Source organism: Choloepus didactylus, chromosome 5 (genome assembly GCF_015220235.1).
Source record: "Choloepus didactylus isolate mChoDid1 chromosome 5, mChoDid1.pri, whole genome shotgun sequence".
Lineage (NCBI taxonomy): Eukaryota > Metazoa > Chordata > Mammalia > Pilosa > Megalonychidae > Choloepus > Choloepus didactylus.
Genome location: NC_051311.1, coordinates 153,762,638 through 153,787,666, shown reverse-complemented (window position 1 = coordinate 153,787,666; position 25,029 = coordinate 153,762,638). Strand labels below are relative to the sequence as shown.

General features: G+C 40.5%; 1 protein-coding gene and 2 pseudogenes across 3 annotated transcripts in view; 1 reads left to right on the top strand and 2 right to left on the bottom strand.

The window, feature by feature from the left end:
• Positions 1 to 10,408: 10,408 nt before the first annotated feature.
• Positions 10,409 to 25,029, top strand: part of LANCL2 (LanC like 2) — a 95,289-nt gene continuing 80,668 nt past the window's right edge. For all 3 annotated transcript variants that reach the window (XM_037837157.1, XM_037837159.1, XM_037837158.1), the window contains exon 1: positions 10,409 to 11,533. In XM_037837157.1, the coding sequence (XP_037693085.1) occupies positions 11,330 to 11,533 (204 nt within the window). In that variant the 5' untranslated portion in view covers positions 10,409 to 11,329. The remainder of the gene's footprint in view (positions 11,534 to 25,029) is intronic.
• On the bottom strand, positions 17,221 to 18,687 carry LOC119534621 (annotated as a pseudogene).
• LOC119534797 lies at positions 19,901 to 20,410 on the bottom strand (annotated as a pseudogene).

Below are 25,029 nucleotides of genomic sequence, written 5' to 3'. Positions count from 1 at the left end.
AGGCACTGAGAGTTTAAGTACCTTGCCCAAGGTTATTTACACTACTAGTAAGTAACAGAGTGAGTATTCAGACTAGACACTCGGACTTTAGACCTACACTCTTAATTGCTTCACCTTGCCTGACTTGTGTCATTGCATTTTATATAATGTGGCATTTAACTGATGTGTTGATGTTGGGCCCAGAAAGAAGACAGGTAGGATGCTTTTTTGCAAATGTATCAGGAGCCCCTGGATCCATCTGGTTACTTCTCAGCGCTACTTGTTCCAAGCTGCCACAAGACAACAAGAAGATGATAAATGTAGTAGCTGAAGCTTGCAAGGACAAGTATCTTAGAAATCAGAACAAAGTCGTACTAGGAAGCTCAGTCTTCTTGTTTTCCTTATCGTGTCCCAGATCTTGTCCAAGGGTGTGGGTTGCTAGGGTTATGGAAGGGGGATTTTTAGACTTAACTTGTGAGAAAGGGTTTTTAGATTTATGTAATGCTTTGTCAAAATGTGCATCTCCAGACCCATCCTGGTCTTTTGCACTGCCGCTCCTATTATACCAGCAGGTATCATGCCATTATTAGCCAATAAAATGCCTGAGGAATCTAAACCCAAAAAAACCCTCAGCTATCAAGCTGGAGGTAGGAGGGGACAATTCCTTGGTAGCGATAACAATAAATGTTACATTAATGAGATCCATGATAGCCAACCTATCATTTTTCTCTTGTGTGTTCTTTACTAATCTTGTTAGGTTGTATTGGGCTATCTCACTATCGTTGTTTTTTTTAAGCAGTTACCAGGATGGGGGAGAATCCCACATTTGACAAGACACAGTACAGACAGAATCAGTCTTAGCTAATCCTCGATTATTTTTAAGAACTGAAGTCTCCACTAAAGATATAAATTCTGGGTATATAACTTTACTAAAAATAATAATGAGAAAATAAAGGGAGACTTTATGCTCAAAATGATAAAATGTTCATGATATTCTTATTGCCAGGGAAATAATACAAGCCTGGATGAAATTACCATCCTATGAGTCACCCCTCCCCTTGCCAGTTCTTTCCGTGACAGATGGAGAGTTGAAAGATCTAAAACTGTGCATATTGGGGGACTGACATTCTGAAATGTAGGTGCTTGTAGGTTATAAAATTAACACTCATTAGAAAAGACAACAATAAATACATCAAGGGTTTTACTTATGGGACCCCAAGTTGCCTCACCCAGAAGAGGGAGCTTAATGATTTGTGAAACTGATACAAGATACTTTCCTCCCCTTTCATTCCTTCTTTCCACCCATCTATCTTCTTTCTTCTGTTTTCTTTCCTTCTCTCCTTTCTCCTCCCTTCCATTTCTTTTATTTTTTTTCACAAAAAATAGGAGTTTATTCTATTACTTCATACCTCTATCTTTAAAATTTCAGTCAAGATATTATACTAGAAAGGTACATTCACTTTTTAAAAAGTCCATAAGTTTCTCAAGCTATGTAAGAATTTTTAAAATAGCCAGGTCAGCAAAGAAACTATAATTCTATAGTTTATGAAGATGTCTTCTCTTCTAACCAAAGCTCTACCCAGCAGGAGAGTTTTCCTAAATATAAATCAGCAATAAGAACATTATCTTCTTCCCAAGGCAAATCTTCACCTTCATCCTGTGCTCAGCATGTCACTCTGGGTACCTGAGCTTACACAAGTTCCTGTTAATTGACTTGAGTGAGCTATCGAGAATGATGGAGAAGGAAGGGGCTAGAGTCTACACTCATGCCTAGTCCTAGACTAGGCGAAAGAGATGAAGAGGCAAAAGAACCAAAACATGTCAGAGCTTCACGAAAGTAGAAAGGAGCCAGTGATTTTGGTCATTTGTGTAATGCATGATTCCCTGAGCGTCGCCAGCCTGACATGGTCAAATAAGGGTATGATTAATTATTTCAGTATTAACAAAGATAAGCTATTTAGTCCCAAGCCTTCAGCCCACAGCTTCACTGGGATCCCCCAAGTACTTCTTATCCTTCTTTTCCTTGACAGCATCTCCTGGGGCTCCTATGCATGACCTTAGCATAACACAGCTCCAGAGAGCACCATGCACGACCTATCTTGTGCTCCTGAGGGATGCCTCACGTAAAAGACAGTGTAAATGGCACCACTAGAGCTGTGCGATGATGTGGTACTGACACATGATCACGTTGGTAGCCTGCTGGTGGCCATTAAGATCTTCTCACCATCCATTCCTTGTGAAAGCAAACAAACAGGAACAGCAAAATATCTATTTGTAGTGGATTGGTAAAATAAATTATAGTAGGTCATAAAATGGCCTACTATACAGCCAGTAAAATCATGTTATAGGAGAATATTTAATAACAGAGGCAAGAATTCATGACTTATTGCTTAGGGGAAAAAAAAAAAAAACCAAAATATTACATACTGGAGTTCTGGATCTTATAGTGGGGGAACAATTTGGTCAAACCAACCTCCCTGGAGATAACAATTCTAAAACCTGAACAAAAAAATGACAACAATTGTGTAGCCACTGGTGAGTAACCAAAAACAGGCAGAAACTGCTATGGCAGTCCTTAAAAATCAGCAACTGCAATGGGTGAGATTTGCAATTACGCCACCTTTGGCTGGAGAGTCCTTGCCAACCCACATGCAGCTGGAGAAAACCACAGCCTTACTGCCTTACGGTGTCAGAGGACAGGAGTTGGGGCTGGCAGAACAGATGGGAAGTTGGGTGGAGGGGGGGAGTCCTGGAAGACAGGGAGCCACCTAGGAGCTAAACCCCAAACCCGCATGTGAATTCTGCCTAAATTCTTGACTGATTGTTAAACTACACATGCATCGGGGAGACCCAGTAGGTCCCTCAAAAAATTAACAACTAAAAGCTAAAAGAATAATCAGAGACTTCAGTTGCTGCCTACTGCAGCAGGGAGAGAGAGTTTGGAGTTTTTATTCTACTAATCTTGTTAAAAGATATACGTTTAAAGCAAAAATTATAACATTGTATTGTGAGGTTTATAACATATATAGTGTCACATATATGCTAACAGTAAGGCAAAGTATAAGGTGTATGTTGAACCATACTCTTGCAAGTTTCCTATATGTTACGTGAAGTAGTACGATATTAACTTTGAGTAGATTGTGTTCAACTATTGTAATCCCTAAAGCAGTGGTTGTCACCCAGAGTTGATTTTGTTCTCCAGGGTAACATTTGACAAAAAGTGTCTGGAGATGTTTTTTATTGTCACAACTCAGGACATGGGGAGACTTGCTATTGGCTTCCAGTGGGTAGAGGCCAGGGATGCTGCTAAACATCTTACAATGCATAGGGCAGCCCCCCCAACAAGGAATTATCTGGTCCAAAATATCAACAGTGCCAAGGTGAGAAAACTCTGCCCTAGAGTAACCACTAAAAAAAATTATTCATAGAGACCTAGCTAAACAGCCAATAAAGGAATTAAATGAAATATTTTTAAAAATATTCAATTAACCCAAAGGAAGGCAAGAAAGAAGAAACAGAAGAACAAAAAACAGATGACACAAATAGAAAACAAAGAGCGAAATGATGTAAGCCTAAATCATATCAATAATTACATTAAATGTAAATGGCCAGCAGGAGTTCTGGGCACTCCAGGCCATCTTCACTTCCTATAATATGTGTAAGAGCAGTCCGAAATTGTTAAAACAGGACTTTACTAGACCACATGCACACATACTCCTCAGCCTTAACCAGTGTGACCCCTGACTCTGGGAGGATCCCCCTGCCTCTCCCCACAAATGAGCAGCCACTTGGTTGATGTGACTGACATAAGCCCCTTTGGCCCAGCTCCTCCTGCCTAGCCAGGCAACGACCCCCGTCCCACCATATCCTCAGGCCTTGGGATTACTGGGGGCTCCAATAGGAGACTTAACCTTCTGCTTCTTCGGGTGGACCCCCACCCCACCTCACCCCCACCCCCAACCTTGCTCAGGGAAAGCACCTTCATTCTGGTCACATCATTTCTCTAATAAGAATCCTGAGGCACACAGAAAAGCCCTTTCCATCCCTGTCCTCCCAGGCTGTGCCCACTATGAGGTATTTCTGTCCTCAAGCCCCCCCTGGCCCAGACTGGAATGTGCAGCCTGTCCCCTAGCCCCTTGCAGGCTCCCCACAGCTGACCATCCCGATTTTTAGGACTGCTGGACATAGCCTCCCTACCCACCATCAGTCCATCTGTAAGTAGAGCCACACCCAGATAGAAAGGTCTTTATTTTAGCCCAATCCATTTAGGGATGCCTTGGGGGTTGGTTCTTGGTTCTATCACACCCCTTCCTCCTCCAACCCCCCCCCCCCCCCCGGCCAACCCGCCATCTGCAAAAGTGACCTCTCATCTCCCACGCCTTTTCCTGCCTACACCACATAGTGCTTGACCCTGGCAGGGCACCCATGGAAAAGATGCGGAAAAAAGAAACGATGCCCCTCCAGGTTGCTCACTGGGGTTCCCACACCCACCATCTACCCCACCCCATGGCTGGGAGGGGCCTGTGAACGGAATTGTGTTCCCACAGAGGAAATAAAGACAAGGCTTCTTAAACAAAAACAAAACAAAAACAAAAACCAAACTAAACTAAACGAAAAAAAAAAACAAGAAAGAAAGGAGGGAGGGAGGGAGGGAGGGAGGAGGGAGGAAGGAAGGAAGGAAGGAAAGGAAGAAAGAAAGAAGGAAGGAAAGAAAGAAACGGAAATAGATCAAGCAACATGTACATAGATAATACTGTTTTAAAGGTGCACTGTCTTCCGTTTAAACAGGGATCCCTATATAATCCCTGCCCTGCTTAGCTCCAGACTTGCCTCCATGAGACAACCCAATTCCTCCATGTAGACCTAGAAGGTGGAGTTCTGAGAGATGAGGGTTTCCTGTCGGTATTTAGTCCACCTGGAAGACTAACAAGAGGGAAAGCTACTCACTTTAGGGACAGCCCACCTATCCATAGGGAGGTGTCCTAGCTTATGATCTCAACAAAACCACCACATCAAAATGCCTCCTCCCATGAGAGAGAGACACATAGAAGAGGGACATTTCCTTTCCATTATCTGCTTAGGAAGTCAGGCAGTTAGCAAGCTAGCCAACTCATTGTTATGGATGAGCTGGTCCAAATAAAGTTCAGCCTGCATCAGGAGAGGCCTATTTCTTTTGATGGACAAGAGCTAAGAAAATAACTACCTAGAAGGAGGTAGAAGGTACCTTAGAGTACTCGTTCTGGAAAATACTGCATCTTTTACATATCACTTCTGCAACTGTTCTCGGGACCAGGTAAGGCAGATCCCACCCACCTAAGAATGAGGGTACATGAACAATGGTAACTCATGTTTCACTTATTTCACTGGCTCAACCCCCGCAGACCACCCTGTCCCCAGTATTTGTGGGAGTTCTCAGGGTATGTGGCATATGTTCATGAGTAAGTCTGCTCCCTCTGGGTGCTGCTACCACTTTGAGGGCATCATGCTTTCCCTGCTACCCTGTCAGGCAGGGGGGAAAGGCCACTCTCCTCTGTGATTTGCATTGACCTTGGTCAAGGGAACTGTGCCAGTTTGGATATATTATGTCCCCCAAAAAGCCATATTCTTTAATGCAATCCTGTGGGGGCAGATTTCTTAATCTTTTTGATTAGGTTGTGACCTCTTGATTGAATATTTCCATGGAGATTTGATCCCACCCACTCAGATAGGTCCTGATTAGTTCACTGCAGTTCTTTAAAGGGAGCTCACCCAGAGAGCAGCTGAGAGCGACATTTTGAAGATGGCTGTTGAAAGCTGATGTTCAGAGATGCAGACAAAAGGACATTTTGATATGCTAAGCTAAGAAGAGAAAGCCATTTTGATACGCAGCCCAGGAGCAAAGGACCGGCAGATGCCAGCCATGTGCCTTCCCAGCTGACAGAGGTGTTCCAGATGCTATCAGCTGTTCTTCAGTGAAGGTATCCTCTTGTCGATGCCTTAGTTTGGACACTTTTGTGGCCTGAGAACTGTAAATTTGTAACTTAATAATCCCCTTTATAAAAGCCAATCCATTTCTGGCATTTTGCATTCTGGCAGAATTAGCAAACCAGAACAGGGACCAAACACAATGTTGTCTGAACTCCCACAATGCTCCTGTATCACTGAAGCTACTCCACGGGTTCAATACACTCTCTTTTCCTACACCATGCCTCCAAGGGATGAGCTGAGGACAGAGTGGAGGAACCCAGCCCCTACATTGTTCTCAGAATCACACCACCTCTCCAGACAACTGAGTCTTTGTTTCCGGGCCAGATGGTTGCTGTATCTGGCTCTCAGAGGGTAAATTGTCTCCCAGAAGGATCTTTTAACTCTTTGCAAATGGATTGGTATTGGGGCTGCCCTGCAAGACCCCAGACCTTTTCAGACATGACTGAACTCCAACCCCAGTTCAAGCTGAGATCCATACCTCTAATATCCTATCTGAATAAATCTTTATGTCTCTTATACTGGGGACACTCTAGAAAAATTTATCCTAAAAGTGTTTGCCTTCAATGTAGCCTTTAGGAAGGATGACAGGGAAATGCTGCTCCTACAGAACCACACCCAGACAAGGGTGAGGAACTAGTACGTTATCCCAACCTCTGGTCTCCAAGTCTCCTATATAAATTCCAATTACTGGCATTTAATATGCCCAGTGTTTTGTGTTAAGATCCTCATTTCACTGTAGGTCCTAAACTCTTATTCCAAAGAGCCTGTGTGAGCTGTGTACCCTGAAACAGTCCTGACAAGTGTTTGTGACCTCTTCCTCCATCATAACATTTCCAGGGATCTGCCAATTTCTGGGTTCCTTTTTGCTTTCTTATCTACCTGTTAGTCTATACCAAGTTAGATCCTCACATTGATTCCTAGAGAGATCTAGAAAGCAAACTAGGTTTTCTTGTCTGAGGCCAACTGCAATTCAATTCTGCCACTAACTACCCAGAGTTAGTGCAGTCTCTACAGGTTAAGGGCACAATCCCCACAAGACTGCCCTTACTTTGGACACCAGTGCATATTTGGGGGTTCCTGGACCACCTGCACTTCTGACCTACAAATTCAGGAGTTCCCACCAGCCCTTCAGATTTGATAATTTATTAGAATAACTCACAGAACTCAGGAAAATGTTATATTTAAAATTAGTTCCCCTTTCCCAGTTAGAATGATTCGATAGACAGGAGCGGTCCTCACCACTTATAGGAATTTGCTTTGTTTTGGATGGACATAATGTTCCTTCTCACTAATACAGATAAGTAGGGAAGGATGCCTTATTTAAGAATTTGGTTTGACCTAAAGAAAAGAAAAAGTTGCAATTTCAAGGCACTGGCCAAATATTTGTACTAGAATGGCCATCAGAGGATAGAGGGCCCTGTTGTTTGAAAACGCAGCAGAATGGGCCCCTGTGTCTTCTGCATTAAAAAGCCTCTGGGGGCAGCCAACTCAATGGGGAAAAATATTTGGAAACCATGTGTCTGAGAAAAGACTGATATCTTGCAAATATAAAGAAATCCTACAACTCAATGACAATAGTACAGACAGCCCAATTATAAAATGGGCAAAAGATATGAAAAGACACTTCACTGAAGAGGAAATACAAACGGCTGAAAAACATATGCAAAAATGTTCATCTTCACTAGCTATTAGGGGGATGCAAATTGAGACCACAATGAGATGTCATCTCACACCAATTAGAAGAGCTGCTGTTAAACAAACAGGAAACTACAAATGCTGGAGGGGATGTGGAGAAATTGGAACTCTTATTCATTGTTGGTGGGACTGTATAATGGTTCAGCCACTCTGGAAGTCAGTCTGGCAGTTCCTTAGAAAACTAGATATAGAGTTACCATTCGATCCAGCGATTGCGCTTCTCAGTATATACCCGGAAGATCGGAAAGCAGTGACACGAACAGATATCTGCACGCCAATGTTCATAGCAGCATTTTTCACAATTGCCAAGAGATGGAAACAACCCAAATGTCCTTCAACAGATGAGTGGATAAATAAAATGTGGTATATACACACGATGGAATACTATGTGGCAGTAAGAAGGAACGAGGTCATGAAATATATGACAACATGGATGAACCTTGAAGACATAAGGCTGAGTGAAATAAGCCAGACACAAAAAGAGGTATTGTATGTTACCACTAACTTGAACTCTGTGAAAAATGTAAAATAAATACGTGATATTGTAGAATATAGGGGATATAGAGATAGACAGCAACTAGTGAAGGGGGAATGATGATCTAATAAGAACAGGTAAACCATTGAGGGTAATCTCAATGTTATGGGAATGCTCAGCAATGATTAGGGTTTGCAAACTTTCTTGGGTATAGTAGGATCATGTTGGAAGCAATGTAGTTATTTTAGGTTATTTGTTTTTCTTATTCCTGTTTTGTTAGGGTTTGTTAATTTTCTTGGGGTCTGGTAGAGACATGTTGGAAGCAATACAGTTATTTTAGGTTATTTGTTTTTCTTAATCCTTTGTTTTGTTTGAATTGTTCTTTTTTTAAATTTTTTATAAAGTAAAAAAAGCTATTGCATTAAAAAATTAGCTTCAATGTATTTTGTTTTTCTTATACCTTTGATTATGGTTTGTTAATTTTCTTGGTGTATGGTAGGAACATGTTGGAAGCAATGTAGTTATTTTAGATTCTTTGTTTTTCTTATTCCTTTGTTTGGATATGGTTGATTAATTTTCTTGGAATATGGTAGGAACATGTTGGAAGCAAAGTAGTTATTTTATTTTTCTTAATTCTTTGCTTTGAAATGTGTTTTTTTGTCCTTTGTTTTAATTTTTCAATAAATAAAGTTAAAAAGCCTCTGGGGTTAAAGAATAGGGAGTTAAGGCTTAAAATGTAGAGAGATTCTATTCGGGACAAGGAAAAAGTTTTGGTAATGAATGGCGGTGACGGTAGCATAACTCTGTGACTGTAATTAATAGCACTGAATTATATAGATGGATGTAGTTAAAAGGGCAATTTTAGGGGAAAATTAAAGTCTGGGAACAAGGAGAATGAAAAAAGAACTGTTACTTCTCTGAATAATAATGTAAGTGAAATCTCCACTGAGGGAAGGAAATCTTTGCCGATTGCACAGCATTTAGGAAAACATTTCAATTCCTTAAATTCAACTTGGATGTTTAATCTTTGAAAACACTGGTGTCCCTAGGATGAGTGTGAGAAACAGTTATCCACCAGAAGACCCCAAAAAGGATGAGAAAGACTCTCTTCACTAACACTAAAGTTAGAGAAATCTCAAAGGTCACCAGGCTTAGCAGAACAAAGCCAAGGTGGATGTTTCTGCTGCAGCTGCTGTGGTGTTATAACTCCGACTTTGAGGAACCTCTACAGTGGGTTAGTTTCTCTAGTGAAGTCACTGATAGTGGGAGGACAGCTCCTACGGCAAGTTTCCTAGTATCAGTGGTTAGTGCATTGGATTTCCTAAAGTATAGGTGTGAAAATTTAGGAGCATTGATGAAATTTCTTTGCTGAGGGTGGGGGAAGTTTGGGTGCTGGTACAGTGAAATGAAGCAGGAAAGTGGAGCAGGTCCCAAAGGATATTGCTATAAAAGGCACTCTGTTACATCTGTTGTTTCCTTGAATTGAGAATAGTTATGCTTATTACCCACCTAAAAATTATGTTCTCCTGCATATAATTTCCCAGTCATCAACTCAGTAAGGTGTGTTTCACATGTACAATCTCAGAGCTGGGGGAGACAATAGGACTAAGCAGTAGTGTCTCACCCCTCTCTGAGGCCACCAGGGCAGGAGTTGATCCCTTCCTGTGCTTGTTGTTTCTCTATCATGTCACTTTTTACAATATATTAATGTATACCTTCCTTGGTTGCAGAAAAGTATCAATATCATGCTATGCTGTAATCCTTGTCTTTCACACTTACTAGACTGAGAGCAGAAAGTATCTTTTTAATCTCTATTTCCTCATCACCTAGAACCTTCTGGTGCTCAATCAATGTTTGTTAAAGGGAAGAGAGAAAACGGAAAGGAGGCACTTTCCTCAAGGAGAAATCATTACATCGATTTGGTTCCAAATAAAAAATGAAACAAACAAAAGGAATAAAGAGAATCAAGGAAGACTGTGAAATTAACCGTATTGTGCTTGTGCAGATGTAAAGATCTGCTTGTGTTCTGTTACGATATGTTAAGTTCCTGGACAATTTATATCAATATTGGAGGAATTTCTCTGGCTAATTAAATATTTAAATAGTTACGTATGCTTGCTCACTATCTCTCGTTACCAAAGATGTCCATTTATGCATAACAAAGGGATGGAAAATAAAACATAAAAAGAGAAAAAAAAAATTGTCCTGTGGCTCCTCCTCCATACACCCCCCTCCCAACGGTGATGAAAAGGAGAGGCTGTCTTTTCCAACCCCCCACCCCCACCCCATTCTTCCCCTGGGAGACTATCAGTGCAGCATTTTAGTCTGTTTTGAAATTCTTTTCTTTGGAAGTGATATTTTTCTTCCTTAATAGCAAACAGAGATGCTGCTATTCCTGTGGCTTGCGCTCCGGGGGCCGAGGACAACAGCGGCATCGCTCCGCGGGTGAAAATGCACACTGATGATGGAGCGTCTGGGAACGTGTCTTCCCTGGTCTGCGAAACGCACACAACTTGAATGACAGCGACTTCTTCTCTACAGGTTTTCCTTGAGGGAACGTCCCCTCGCGGTCCTTTGGTTTTCTTTGGAAAATCAACGAGGGGCTCGGCCGCAAAGGGGAGAGGGACCAAGAGCTGCCAAGAGGCGGGCGCGGCGATCCCGGGGAGCGTTTGCAGGCACCGGGGGTTCCAGCCCCTGCCGTGCGCGTCGCCGCGGACCGGCTCTGCGGGTCGGACCGGGCGGCGGCGACACAGAAGTGCGTCGAGCCCCGAAGGTGCGGATGGGCGTGAGCCGGCTGTGAGCCGCAGCAGCAACAGCGGGCCGGGGACCGCTTGCAGCTGAGTGCACTCCTGCACAGGGCCAGGGCGCTCCGCGAGGAGCCAGCGCCAGGCCCAAAAGCGACGTCTGGACCGGGGCGGAGGCACCACGTGGAGAGCACCAGCTGCGGCCAGATGTGCCAGACACCCGCTGCAAGGCAGGCCCTGGCGAGCGGCTCTTTCTTGCTGTCAGACCGCGCTCATCTTCCCAACTCGCGGTCTGTGTGTTCCTAAAGGAAGCCCCGGCCCCTCGGCCCGCGCAGAGGTCCTGGAGACAGCGGCCGACGCCGGGGCTCCAGTAAGATTGTGCTAGTCAAAACGCCTCGGCAGGAAGTTTGTCCCCGTCCGCGCGCCGTGCCGCGCAGCACCGGTGGTGTGTAAAGGGCGCGCGGCGGAGATGGGCGAGACCATGTCAAAGAGACTGAAGTTACATCTGGGTGGGGAGGTAGAAATGGAAGAGCGGGCGTTTACCAATCCGTTCCTGGACTACGAGGCCGCCGCCTCCGCGGCATTAGCCGCCGGAGCTGCCGAGGAGAGTGGGAGCGTTCGATCCCTACCCACCAAAGACGAGGTTGGCCTCCCTTTTCACAACGATGGCAAGGTGAGTCGTCTGCGGCCGGGCCTAGTAGAGGGGGTGCTGGCGTTGGTAGCGTCCAACCATCCCGCCCCCGGCGGCACGCTGACGTCACCAGCTTGCGCCGCGGGCCGCGCCTCAGTCGGGTCCTCTGCGGGAAATATTGCTGGCTATTGAGGTAGCGTTTCCGTCCTTTTCGGGGCGAAGCTGTGGTCTTCGGTTTTGTTAGCCACTTTGGGGTTAAGCTTCTCGTTTCTTTGAAGGACTCATCTTAGTAGTACAGTTATGGAGCGCTCTACCCCTTGGTGCTTGGAAGTGACTTCGGGTTCTGGTAGCGGTTAGATGTGCAGACTTACTATCCGGGATCAAGGAGCACATTTTCATCCCTAGAGCTTCAAACTTACCGACTGACAACCTGTTCCTTACACGTTTTTCCGATGGCACATTTCATCATCGTGCCTAACCTTTGGTTCCCCGCCCGTGGAATTTACGGCATTAGAAACAACAACAACAACTACTACAAAAAGCGTTTGTGAACCGTATTGTCATTTAGATTGGTCTTGTCTTTTTATTTAATATCACCCCGCAATTTGGCTTGGTTATTTAGCGTCTTTTACCATAGACTGTGCACCCAGGAGTTGGAAACGGGTTGTCTGGGCAAACATTAATTCGGGAGAAGAAACATGTAAATAAAAGAAGACGTGGGCATTAACATTACATTTCCTACTCTGTAAAACCGTACATTTGGCGATTAGGCAATGCTTTTAATAGCTTTATTGGGATATAATTCACATACCGTACAATTCACATATTTTAAAGTACAATTTACAGATTTCTGCAGCCATCACCACATATCGTTTTAGAACATTTTCAACACAAAAAGAAACCAGTACCGTTTAGACATCACTTCCTACCCCTCCAGCACCCATCCCTCCAGCTCGCTAATCTGCTTTCTGTCTCTACAGATTTCCCTGTTAGTACCTTTTTTTTTTTTTAATTGTGACAACATATAGACAAGGTCTGTGTTTTTTTCCCCACTGATCAAGTCCTGATTCACCTCCCTGGCTCCCTATGTATTTTATATTCAAAAAAGGAATAAGTTGGTCAGAACTAAATAGAAGTTAAGTTTGAAAAAGAAATTGATCTGAAGCAAGTGTCTTAACCTCTCTAAACCTCACTTTTCCTTATTTATGATTAAAACCTGTGAATAACAATTCTGAACTCAGGGACTTTAGTGACTTAATTAGATAAAGCATATAAATTGCCTAGCAATCTGCCTGATTGTGCCTGGCAGGCTTTCAAAAATGTTAGCCTCTTTCTTCGCCCATTAAAATTTAAGTCTTATGGCTTAGAATTCATGTGCCAATATTGGTTTTTACCAGATTTTTTCTAATTTCACGTATATGTATCTGTTATATTTGTGAGTTAGTGTTTGTATATCCTCACAAAAGTCAATCTTGGCAAGCATTTAAAAAATCATGTTTATTACCCGTTGCTATCTCAACACTCTCCTTGGAGTAAAGAGGTTCCTGTAATGTTTAGTGAAATGTGAGTGAAAAGAACTCCCAACAGTTGTTGGATGATGTTAACAGTCTCCATGAGAGCAGCCAACAAAGAGATGTGGGAAACAGTTGACTCATTTTCAGCTTCGCAGAGGAGGTAAACATTGGTTCACCTCAAAGTTCTGAAATTGCATATTTTGCTTTTCATCCTTTATATCTGGATAAACATGATTTTGACCTCAACTATATGCCAAACTTACTTATGTTTAAAAGAAAATTAAACCACAAATAACTAAAGGGGCTTGTGAGATCTCCATGCACTTAAAATAAAAAGTTGGGGTGAGGGCCCATCCCGGTTCCTTGAAGTAATAAGTTTCATGCTTTGGCTGTGATCATGTGCTAAAGAAAAAGGAGAATGGAAATGGTTTTGTTCTTGAAGCTAAAAATGAAAGAACATTAAAAGAAGAGAAATAGTGACTTTGAAAGGTAGAAAGAATGCTTCCTGACTATCGGTTGGAAAGTGTAAGATAAAAGGAGTGTCAGTTAAGTACCCCTGTCTTCCACGCAAGTCATTGTATTTTTAATTCTTAAAATATTATGTTATGAATATAATTAAAGTGGAAGATCTCAAACTATACACTTGTTTTGATAGAGGTAAAATTCCATGAAAATGAGGGTAATTTGTTCATTTGTATGTTAGGCATCGAAGAAGAATTTTCTCTTGAGTGTAAATTACATAAAATATATCAACACACTAACAGTTTACTAGTAAGTATTCTTTAAGTCACTTACTTGATCTCATTTGAGTTTAGCTGTGTGCCTTATATATGTGTGTGGTATAATCCGTCGATCAGTCATTCAATCGATCAAATGCATCTCTGATTCTAAAACCAACTGAAGTCTACTTCTCTGAATCATGTTTCCATAATTAGGATTTTGTGCTATTAGTAACATTTTGACAATACTGGTCCAAATGCTATGGAAAGTAACCAGTGAATCAATATAGCAGCAGTTTTTTAATTTTGGAAGGTATAAGAAGCACATGCTGTTGGTTATTTATCTAAGAGTCATTTCCTTTCTTCCTTTTTCTTGATTTTGTTGTGGCTGTTGACTTCGAAAGTAAGCCCAACTCCAGGAGCTGAATATTCACTGATATATGCCAGTGGTTCTCTTAAGTGTGATCCTCTGACCATCAGCATCAGCATTACTTGGTGTATCATCAGAGTCTAATCAGGAGACAGAAACCACGTTTGAATAGGGAAGGTTTAATATAAAGAATTATTATTAACTGCAATGAGATTGGGGTAACAAGAGATTGGCTCATAAAAGTAAAGAGAACTCTAAAGAATATAGGAATATCAGATATAAGCGTATCCACACACCTAGGGCTGAAAGGATATGCAAGGAAGAGGCCCCTTTATTGGTTTTCTGTTGCTGTGGAACAAATTACCCCAAAACTTAGCAACTTAAAACAATAAACATTTATTATTTCAAATAGTTTCTGTGGGACAAGAACCCAGTTGCAGGTTAGCTGGGTGGTTCTGGCTCACAGTCTCTCACAAGGCCACAATCAAGCTCTCATCTGGGGCTGACGTATCTGCTCCCAGGCTCATGCAATGGTTGTTGACAAGCCTCACTGGCTATTAGCTGGAGGCTACAGATTCTCACCACATCAGACTCTCCATAGGGCTTCCTCATGACATGGCAACTGGCTTCCCCAGAGCACGCTATTGAAGAGACAGAGACAGAGAATGAGAATGAATGTGCAAGGGCACCCAAGATGGAAGCCGTAATCATTTTATAACCTGGTCTCGGAAGTGACATACCATCCCTTCTGCCATATTCTATTCATTAGAAGCAAGTCAGTAAATCCAGCCCATATTCTGGGGGAGGGGATTACACAAGGGCATAAATACCAGTTGGTGGAGATCATTGGGGGTTCATCTTACAGGCAGTCTTAGGGCCCCTCCACTCCCAAACCCTCACCCCCTGCTCCTCCCGCCCCGCCAGGGCTGAGATTTCACTGACTGGCAGAGAAGTTGCTATGATGCCATGCCAGTGGAACTTGCTGGAAATACTGGAAATGCATCCTTCAGAACTGTCAGAGCTACAGTAAGTGAAAATAAATATCACGGGGCACAGAAGAAAGATTAATTCTGCCCAGTGGCGTAAGGGAAGGCTTTCAGATGAGATGACATTTATATGATCCTTGAAAGATTAAGTGGGAATTTGCCAGGCTGAGGGAGGGAACTGCATGAGTAAAGATTTAAGAGATATGTTAAGAGAATGGCAAGGAGCAAAATACAACTGAAGAGGGAATGTAAATGACATTGGTGCGTGTGTGTCAGATGAGGCTGAAAGGGTATATTGGAGCCGGTTTTGAAGGATTTGTTAGGTTATCCTAAGGATTTGAAACCCTTTTCTATAGAAAATGAGATCAGGATAACTTTTACATGGTATCTATAATTTGACATAATGTTGAACTAACTATTTGAAGTGCTTTCTTTTAAAATTCCTTACTTTTTGTTAAAAAGTGGGTGCTTTTTCTTTTTGCTTCAGAATTTGACATCAATATATGATGGAAACATAAGGAAATCAGAATTTTCCAATCACCCAGAGAAATATAATTCTTTCTTTTTCATTCAAAATGAGCCAATATTTGAGAGGGAATATAGTTGACATCCGTTCTTCTCAAAGGGAGGCATGTGGATAAAAAAACGTTAGCATTACCTGGAAGCCTATTAGAAATGCAGGTTCCACTCCAAATTTAGAAATCAGAATCTATGTTTTAACAAGATACTCAGGCCAGGGGATTCATGTGCACATTAAATTTGGAGAGCACTGCTCTACAGCTTTGTTGAATTTTCTTTCCATATAAACTTATCTCCCAGCTAATTTTTGGTTCGCAATATGGAAAGATATTTACGTAGAAGAGTAATAGGAAGATCAATGAAATATGTTGTTAGCATTTTCCATCTCTTGGTAATAAACTACAACTAGAGATCAGTGTTAAGAACTTGGATAGACCGGTTTGACTCCCACTTTTCTGCCACTTATTAGTTATGTGACTCTGGGCAAGTTATTTAACTTCATTGAGCCTGTTTTTTCCTGTATTAAATGGGGGTAGTAATGATACTTTGCTTAGAGGTTATTATGACAATTAAATTTATTAATATATATAAATACTTAGAACAATGACCAGTAACATAAGATAATAGCATTTACTGCATAGAGTTGTTATAAAGGGTTTAATTGAAAAGCTAATTGAAGTTGGTAATATAATATAATTGTAATATAATATATTGATTACAAGTTTGGACTCTGGAGCTGGCTGCCTGGGTTCAAATCCTAATTCTTATACTTATTGGCTGTGTCACTTTGGGAAGGATTATAAGGAGTATTAAGTTCAATGAAGTGTCTTGAGTGCCTAGTATATGTTAAGGGTATAGTAAATGAGCTTTATTAGTAAGCTTCCTGGTGCATTTAAAATATGATTCATGCTCAGAAGTTAACTGTTCAAAACTTACAATTTTCTTTTTAGAAATTATGTATGCTTTTTTTTCTCAGAACTGTGCAGATTCTTTATTAGTCAATAGGATAGATCTGAGTAGGAGCAGGTTAATATTTAAATGATTTTCCTTTTTCTCCACTGTCTGCTTTTTTCAAGAGATTTATAGTTGTTTCTAATGTGGTCTCTGGTATTCTGCAACAATACATTGTCCATGGAGCTTAGTAATTTAGGCTTGAAGGAACAAATAGTTGTGGGTTTTGTTTTTTTTTTTCCTACCTTTCATGCCATCTACAATGTATTGGTGTGGTTGCCTAGAGCTCTGCACTAAGAAAGAGCCTGAGCCCTTATTCAAGCAGGCTCAGGGAAGAAAGAGGGCTATGATTGATTAGCAGTGTCTGCTACAGGGGTAGAAGGCACATGAGTGGCAGAATGACTAGTAGCCAGGACTAGTATCACTACTGTTTTGTGCTTGGAATCATATTTAAGTAAAATCAAAAGGTAACAAAACTGGAGACCTTCATATTTAAAATGCCCTTTCAAACTATACCAGACTAAGGACATTAAATAAGAGCACTTAAAATATTTAAATTATTTAATCATTTTTCACTCAGGCTGGTTATAACCATACACATTAAAAATAAATGATTACATGTAAGCTATGTTACCATCAAATAAATGTTTCTCACTTAAACATGAGAAAATTACAGTAATAATGATCCATATGCTACTGGAGCAGGGGCTTTAGAATTCCAGATGTAATAATCAGAAGAAATTGATTTCCAATATGTACTTATTTTTGGTTTTCCTGTTGCAAAAAAATTGAACTGAATGCTGATCTGCATAGCACCCCGTAAGTGCGTAATCTAAGTTCTTAAAATGAAGCTTTACATATGCTGTACCTCCAATATAAATCTGGTCAAATGGCTGCTTTTCATGGCTCTTGGCTCCAAAAGTTGCAGTTCCAGAAAGAGTAATTTCCATTGATTTTGGGAATTTGGGGCCAATAATGCAGATCAATAAGCTTTTCTCTCGAAATATTTCAAGTTGGCCAAAACTAACTGTGTATTCCAAATGTGTGATTGGACCTCTGTTGTAAAAGGTACATGAGCTTCACAGAATTCAAAATTATTTTTCACACTTTCATGAAGTTTTAAATTAACTGTTATTTTTAGTTGAACTTCTTCCTCTTTCATTTGATAAAACCCCAAAATTGGTGGGACAGGGACCTGGGAAGTATAGTAGTATAAGTTGAATGACTCTAATGGTGGAGTGAATGGAAATTTGTAAGGTCCACTAAATGCAGACTCATCCGTTGTATCAGTACTGCTAGAAGTCAGAATGGCAGAGTCAAGAGAAGTCACACAAGGATGAATCAGAATATCCTGAAGTGGAAATCCATTGTTGGGGAGACTCAAGCTGGTGGTAACATGTGGCATGACTCCTTCCAAATCACACTTACAAGTTCAACTCCAACGACTTCCCATGTCTGCTATATCCCACTTATCGTATTGCATGGACTTTACATTTTCAATGATAGAAATAAAAACTTGTGGTTTTCCTTTGTATGCTCCAGCCTTCCAAGCTGACTGTTTTTGTGGCTAAGTTAGAGATGCAGAATTAACACTAGCCAATGTATTCTGTAAGTTGGCATGTAACGAAGTACCAAATGGACAGTCATGTAGAAGCAAGTCAGGCAACTGATGCAATTTTGTATTTAGCTCAGCTTCATTTTTTTGACCTGAGTAAAGAAAATCCTGGAACCCAAAGAGAAGTTCAAAGCCCTGTGAAATTCCACTGATGCTAATTAATGGTAGACAAAGAGATAAAGTTTGTTCAACTAGTGGAACATAAGCATATATTATGCCATTCTTCAGAAAAGCAGCAACTGGCCCGAGTCTTCACCTTCTACTGGGAGTCCATAGATAGATGTTTTATTGATGCGTGAGGAGCTATCACGGCTCTCCACAGTGTCCTTATCACCATCCGATAATCTAAGTTCGAAGAGTAGTGTTTTAATAAAGGGTCCATCTTCAGGAATAGGCACATAACTTGCTCCATTGAAGACTGGCTTGTTTTTCAACAGTTGGGTACCATCTGGAGAACCTCATGATGCCACAAAGTGGTGTTTCCGGTTCATGGCTTATGAGCCACACTGCTTGCTGGGCCATGATGGGCCACTAAAGGTTCAGTCTGTTTCTAATTAAGGTTGCCACCAGGAAGAGCACAGACTGGCTTTTTCTGGATAGACTCATACCAACAGCCCCGTAGCTCATCCTGAGCTATGTTCTACACTACCTCCTATGGGTCGGGCTCAGCAGAAAAGCTAGCTCCTTCAGGTGACATGACTAAAATCTCTGAGTCCCTCCTAGCCAACACATACCACAAAAAGTTCTGGGAATTCACATGTAGATGCTTCAGAAAACTAGATGTGCATTTTAAACACCTATTTTGAGACTTTCCCCTGTCTTCTATCTGAAGTTAAGAACATGATCTTTTAGGTTAATTTTTTTAAAATTCTTTATTGTTTATATATGGCAACAATATTTCCTCAAACCAGTACTAAATTTTTCATCAAAAAATGGAGAAAAACAACTAATTTTAGATAGAGAATGATTACATGTTCCTTTTCATATAGAACTACACGTTTCCAGAAAATACCATGTCTTTCACCTAAATGCCTTTTTTCCCCATATTAGAGAAGTTGGGGGGTTACAGAAAAATAACATACCACCCTTTTGTTACCACCTTGCATTGGGTGGTACATTTGTCACCATTGATGAAAGCATATTTTATAATTGTGCTATTAACTATATCCATGGTTTAGCTAGGGTTCACTGTTTTGTATTGTGTAGTTCCTTGGATTTTTTTTTTTTAATTTTCATTCTAGTAATATATATACAACCTAATATTTTCTCTTTTAAACATATGAAAATATATAATTCAGTACTGTTAATTACATTGACAATGTTGTGCTTCTATCGACACCATCCACCGCCAAAATCTTTCTGTTGTGCCGAACAAAACTCTGTACATTTTAAGTCTCAACTACCCACTCCCTACTCCTCCCTGTCCCCCAGCAACCTATATCCTAGATTGTGGCCCTATGAGTTTGCCCATTCTAATTATTTCATATTAGTGAGATCATAGAATATTTGTCCTTTTGTGCCTGGCTTATTTCACTCAAATGATGTCTTCAGGGTTCATCCATGTTGTTGCATTATCAGGGCTCGAACAGATATTTGCATTGATGTTCATTGCAGCATTATTCACAATTGCCAAGAAGTGGAATCAATCCAAGTGTCCATCAGCTGATGAATGGACAAAGTGTGGTGTATATACCCAATGGAACATTACTCAAAAGTAATATGGAACATTACTCAATTAAATTAGTAGTTTAAATCCACCTTCAGTCTTCAATAGGATGTTATTTCCTTTTACATCAAGTTGGATAGTTTTCTTGTTATGCAAATGATGAAGTCCCATCAGTGCTTCATGTAAAATACAAGCAATTATGGGCCAGCTGGCTCATTCTTTCATCCCTCTTCAGAAATCCTTTCACAAGGTCAGTCACTGATCCTGCATTGCACAGCTTGAGAAACCAGCCACAGCTTATCTCCATTTATTTTATCCTTCTTAATATAAATTCCATAGGATTTGACCATGTTAGGGTGTTCAGAAAGTGCTTTTAAGATGCTATACTCTCCTTCAATCTCTTCATCAATATCATGAATTGGATCTAGAATTTTGATGACTGATTTTGGCCATTTTTCTTATTCGACACTTCAAAACTTTCTCATAAGTTCCTTTATCGATCTTTTCATTGATTCCCCATGTATCAGAAGGATCAGGAAAGTTATCAAGGATAATTGGTTTTCCAATTAATAGAGACATCTCAAAGATTTAAATCACTTTTAGCAAAGCTTGAAATGAATGCATAACCCAGACACAGAATGTGTCCAGGCTGCAGTTGTGGTCCTAGGCCCATAATACATGCACAAAAGGCAGAGTGTTACAGGGATAAACATCCAGGATCTGGGCAGGAAGCTTAGAATGCCCTCCCCACTACTTTTCACCTGGCAAATTCCTCATCTTTCTACAAGACTTGCGTTAGATGAAGCTTTCCCAGGGTTGTACAGGCAGACTTAGTTACTTGGCCATTCCCAAGTCATTCTAAGGGTTAAGTAAGAAAGTTAAATTTGTTTTTATATTGCTATCATAACAAACACAAATTTAGCAGCTTAAAACAGCAGCCATTTATTATCTCACAGTATATCAAAAGTCCAGATACAGCATAGCCCAACTGGGTCCTCTGCTTATAGTCTCACAAGGTCAAAATCAGCATGTTGGCAGAGCTGCATTCCTTTCTGGAAGCTGTGGGGATGAATCTGCTTCCAGCCTCATTCAGGTTGTTGGCCAAGTTCAGTTCCTTGTGGTTGTAGGACTCTGGTTCCCATTTCTTTCCGATTGTCAGCCAGGGGCCAGCCTTTGCTCCTAGAGGCTGCTTGATTGTTTCTCATGCTTTCCAAATGGCCCTCCTCCAACAATGGCAGGTGAGTCCTTCTCATGCTTCAGTGCTTCACATCTTCCCAACTTCTCCTTCTGCCATCTCTCTCTGAGTCTAGTTGGAGAAAGTTCTCCATTTTTAGGGGCTTATGTGATTTGATTTGTCTCACTTGATGTTCCAGTTTGGATGTATTGTGTCCCCCAGAATGCCATGTTCTTTAATGAAATCTTGTGGGGGTAGACATATTAGTGTAAATTAGGTTGGAATCCTTTGATTGAGTATTTCTGTGAAGATGTGACTCAATCAACTGTGGGTGAGATCTTTGGATAATTTCCATGGAGGTGTCACACCACCCATTCAGGGTGGGTCTTAATTGAATCACTGGAGTCCTATAAAAGAGTTCACAGATAGAAGGAGGTGCTGCAGCCAAGAAAGATACTTTGAAGAATGCACAGGAGCTGAGAGTGGAGCTGGAACACAACCTGGGATCAGCAAACGCCAGCCACATGCCTTCCCAGCTAACAGAGGTTTTCCCGATGCCATTGACCTTTCTTCAGTGAACGTATACTTGTGTTGATGCCTTCCTTTGGACATTTTCATGGCCTTCAGACTGTAACTTGGTAATCAAATAAACCCCCGTTATAAAAACCAATCCATTTCTGGTATTTTGCATAACAGCTGCATTAGCAAACCGGAACACTTGGATAATCCAGGATACTCTTCCTATTTTAAGGTCACTGTGATAAGCTGAATCATGTCCTCCACAAAGACATGTTCAAATCCTAACCCCTAGACCTGTGGGAATGAACTCATTTGTAGGACCTTTGAAGATCTTCTTTGGATGAGGCTACATTGAATTAGGGTGGGCCTTAATCCAGGATGGCTGAAGTCCTTATAAGCAAAGGAAATCCAGAAACAGTCAGTTAGGAGAAGCCAGAGGAGGAGAGACAGATCACCATGTGATGGAGGCAGAGATGCAGCTACAAGCCAAGGAAAACCAGGGATTGCCAGCAAGCCATCAACAGCAGGCTACAGACTCTGGGAGAAAGCAAGGCCTGGTGATACCTTGATATTGAAGTTCTAGCCTCCAAAACTGTGAGAAAATAAATCCTTGTTCTTTAAGCAAACCAGTTTGTGGTGTTTGTCCTAGCAGCCCTGACAAACTAAAACAGTCCCTAACTATACCTTCCGTAGGGTTGTTGTGATGACAGTGACAGTGACTGATGGAAGGGTATCAATGGACTTAGACAAAGGATGCATATTCATTTCATGGCATTTAGGATAAAACTTACTACAACATGACAGTTAAGCAAAGCAGGCTCTGCAGCATTTTTCCCATTGTAGGAATAAGCTTTCATTTCCTTCTAGTTCCACGAAGTGCTTTGCTGATGATGCTCCCTAATTAAAGAAAGGGTCTCTTAGGTCCCTCAAGAAGCCCCCTTCTGGCCTCACAGTGGTGGTTAATGCTTGTCCATCCCGTCTTCCCACTTCTGAACTCTCTGGCTACAAAAAATAATGGAGAACAAACCCAATAAATTCCTGAATGCCTTGCCTCTGCAAAAGTGAATTAAAGGTCATTTTTCAAGATATACCATTTTCCTAGCAGTTGAAGTCTGAAGTCTACATTTATCAGCCTGTGTATACTTTTAGCTGCATATAACGTATTTTATGTATATTGCTCCTCAGGCATTTATTATGTGCTATAATTATTTTTATTTTTGTCCCATTACTCCAGGAATTCTGGAGTATGGGAACCCTATCTTATTCATCTTTTTCTTCCATAACAGAAATCATTCATTGTTTGTTTTTCTAAAAGAATACATAAATAAAATCATCTAATATTAGGCCCCAAATTTGTTAATGATCCACGTTTTATTTATTTTTCTCAATTGTTTTCTCAATTGAAAGTTACAGAACTATACATAATGTTGGGCATTTCATCATAGGTTAATATACATGTTATGCTTGCTAAGCTTTATCCCCAAATAAAGAAAATTTTGGCCTTTGTCTTCAGTAACAGTTTTTTTTAAAATGTTAATCTCTTCTAAACATCTGTAATATTTATAATAAATATCTACTTTTTGTTTTTTCCAAATGCAATGCAAAGCATAGCTATGAACGTGCTGACCTGAATTCACACCTTGATAAAATCTAGAGTTGTGGCAGAGAAATACAGAATATGTGTATGTGCTCACGTTTTAGGAAATGATAAATTAGGAAATAAATTATTCCCCTCTATCATTCTTGTTAAGTACATGTAAAAATATTATGGCTAAGGGAGAATTTAATCTCTTGAAACTTTTTTCAAGAGCGTAACTGCGGTAATTTTGTTTGCATAAAGATCATCCAGGGTCTGTCTGCCCCTCTCTTTCTCTCTCAGACACACACACACACATACTTACATGCAAAAGAACACCCCCTGTTCTAGGATTTATTTCTATGAAAACATGGTGAAGAAGAGAAGTAAATCTTAAGCAAGCATTGTACATCATTTGGAATAATAGGTGCAGTGACTGCCTTACAAGGAGTTTTACAACTGGTGATTAATATCCACTGCAGTGTATTTTTGCTTTATAGCACATTTGGACATCCTTATTTGGGAAAATTGCTGAGCATCTAGGATAAGAACATTTTCTTTCTGATTGTAATGTAACTGTTAAAAATCAATCTCAGAGTTAGAAATCAAACCTCCAAATTGAACTATCCCTGCTGTTTCTATGTCGTATGGCAATATGTTTTTATAGACTTATGGTGTGATTGAGTGAAGCCTGTAAATCTTTTGAAAATCTGATGATAAAATTCAGTGCAAAGTCAAGCAAAGTTTTTCCCAATGAAAAAAGCATGGCTTGGGGAAGCCCAGAAGCTTTGGAATTAGTCTAGTCAGAGCTCTAAGAGCTCCATCTCTTACTGTCACATGACCTTGAGTAAGGCTCAGTTTTCTCACCTTAAAAAATGAGAACTTTTTGGTTGCTATGAAGATTATTTGAAATGCCACATGTAAAGCATTTAGGCCAGGCACATAATAACTGTGCAGTAAGTGTTGGTTATCTTTATTATAATACAATTAATAAATGAGATGAATCAGTTATAATTTCTCCTGGTATAGTAATCTTTATCAAAAGAAAATAAGAATTGTTGCAAAACAGATTTTATTCTTTATTCCTTTATTGTAACAGCATGAGACTTTGGTTCCAGAATAAAGAAAAGTCTCTTTATGGTTCCAGAATAAACAAATTGAAAGTGTCTTTTATGGGAGATAGTTAGAAAAAGAGAAAATACTTCAAAGCAGAGGGCTGAGAAATGATTTTTGCAATGAAATTTTGACAAATATTAAAAGAAATTAGAGTAAGTAATCACAGGCCTCAGAACTATATTCTGGCAGCATTTATGCGGAATAGCATTGGAATGAGGTGATCATGACAGAGCTAGCACTGTATATGAATATGAGTTAGGCCTGTGTTCAGTTACAATAAAAAGAAAACTCAAATTAGAAGTAACTTAATATAATTATTTGTCCCAAATAATGAGTAAAGGGTAGGTGACTTTTAATGTCCTAGGTTGTTGAAAGCCAATACCCTGAAATGGTTTGGCTTAAACAATGAGAAGTTATTAGTTTACAGTTTGAGGCCAAGAAAATGTCCAAATCAAGGCATCATCAAGTTGATCCTGTCAAGAAGACCAGCTGCCAGAGATCCTAACTCACCTGCCACATGGCGGTGTCTGCTGGTCTCTCCCTTCTCTTCAGGGTTTCCTTGCTTTCAGCTTCTTGCTTCCTGTGGCTTTCTCTCTCTTCTTCTGAATTTCATTGTCTTATAAAGGACTCTAGTAAGAGGATTAAGACCCATTCAGATTGAGGTGGGTCACACCTTAACTGAAGTAGCCTCATCAAAAAGTCCTACTTAAAATGGGTTCACACCTACAGGAATAGATTAACTTTAAGAACATGTTTTTCTGGGGTACCTAACAGCTTCAAACCACCACAGTGATTCTTGGTGTTGATTCATTT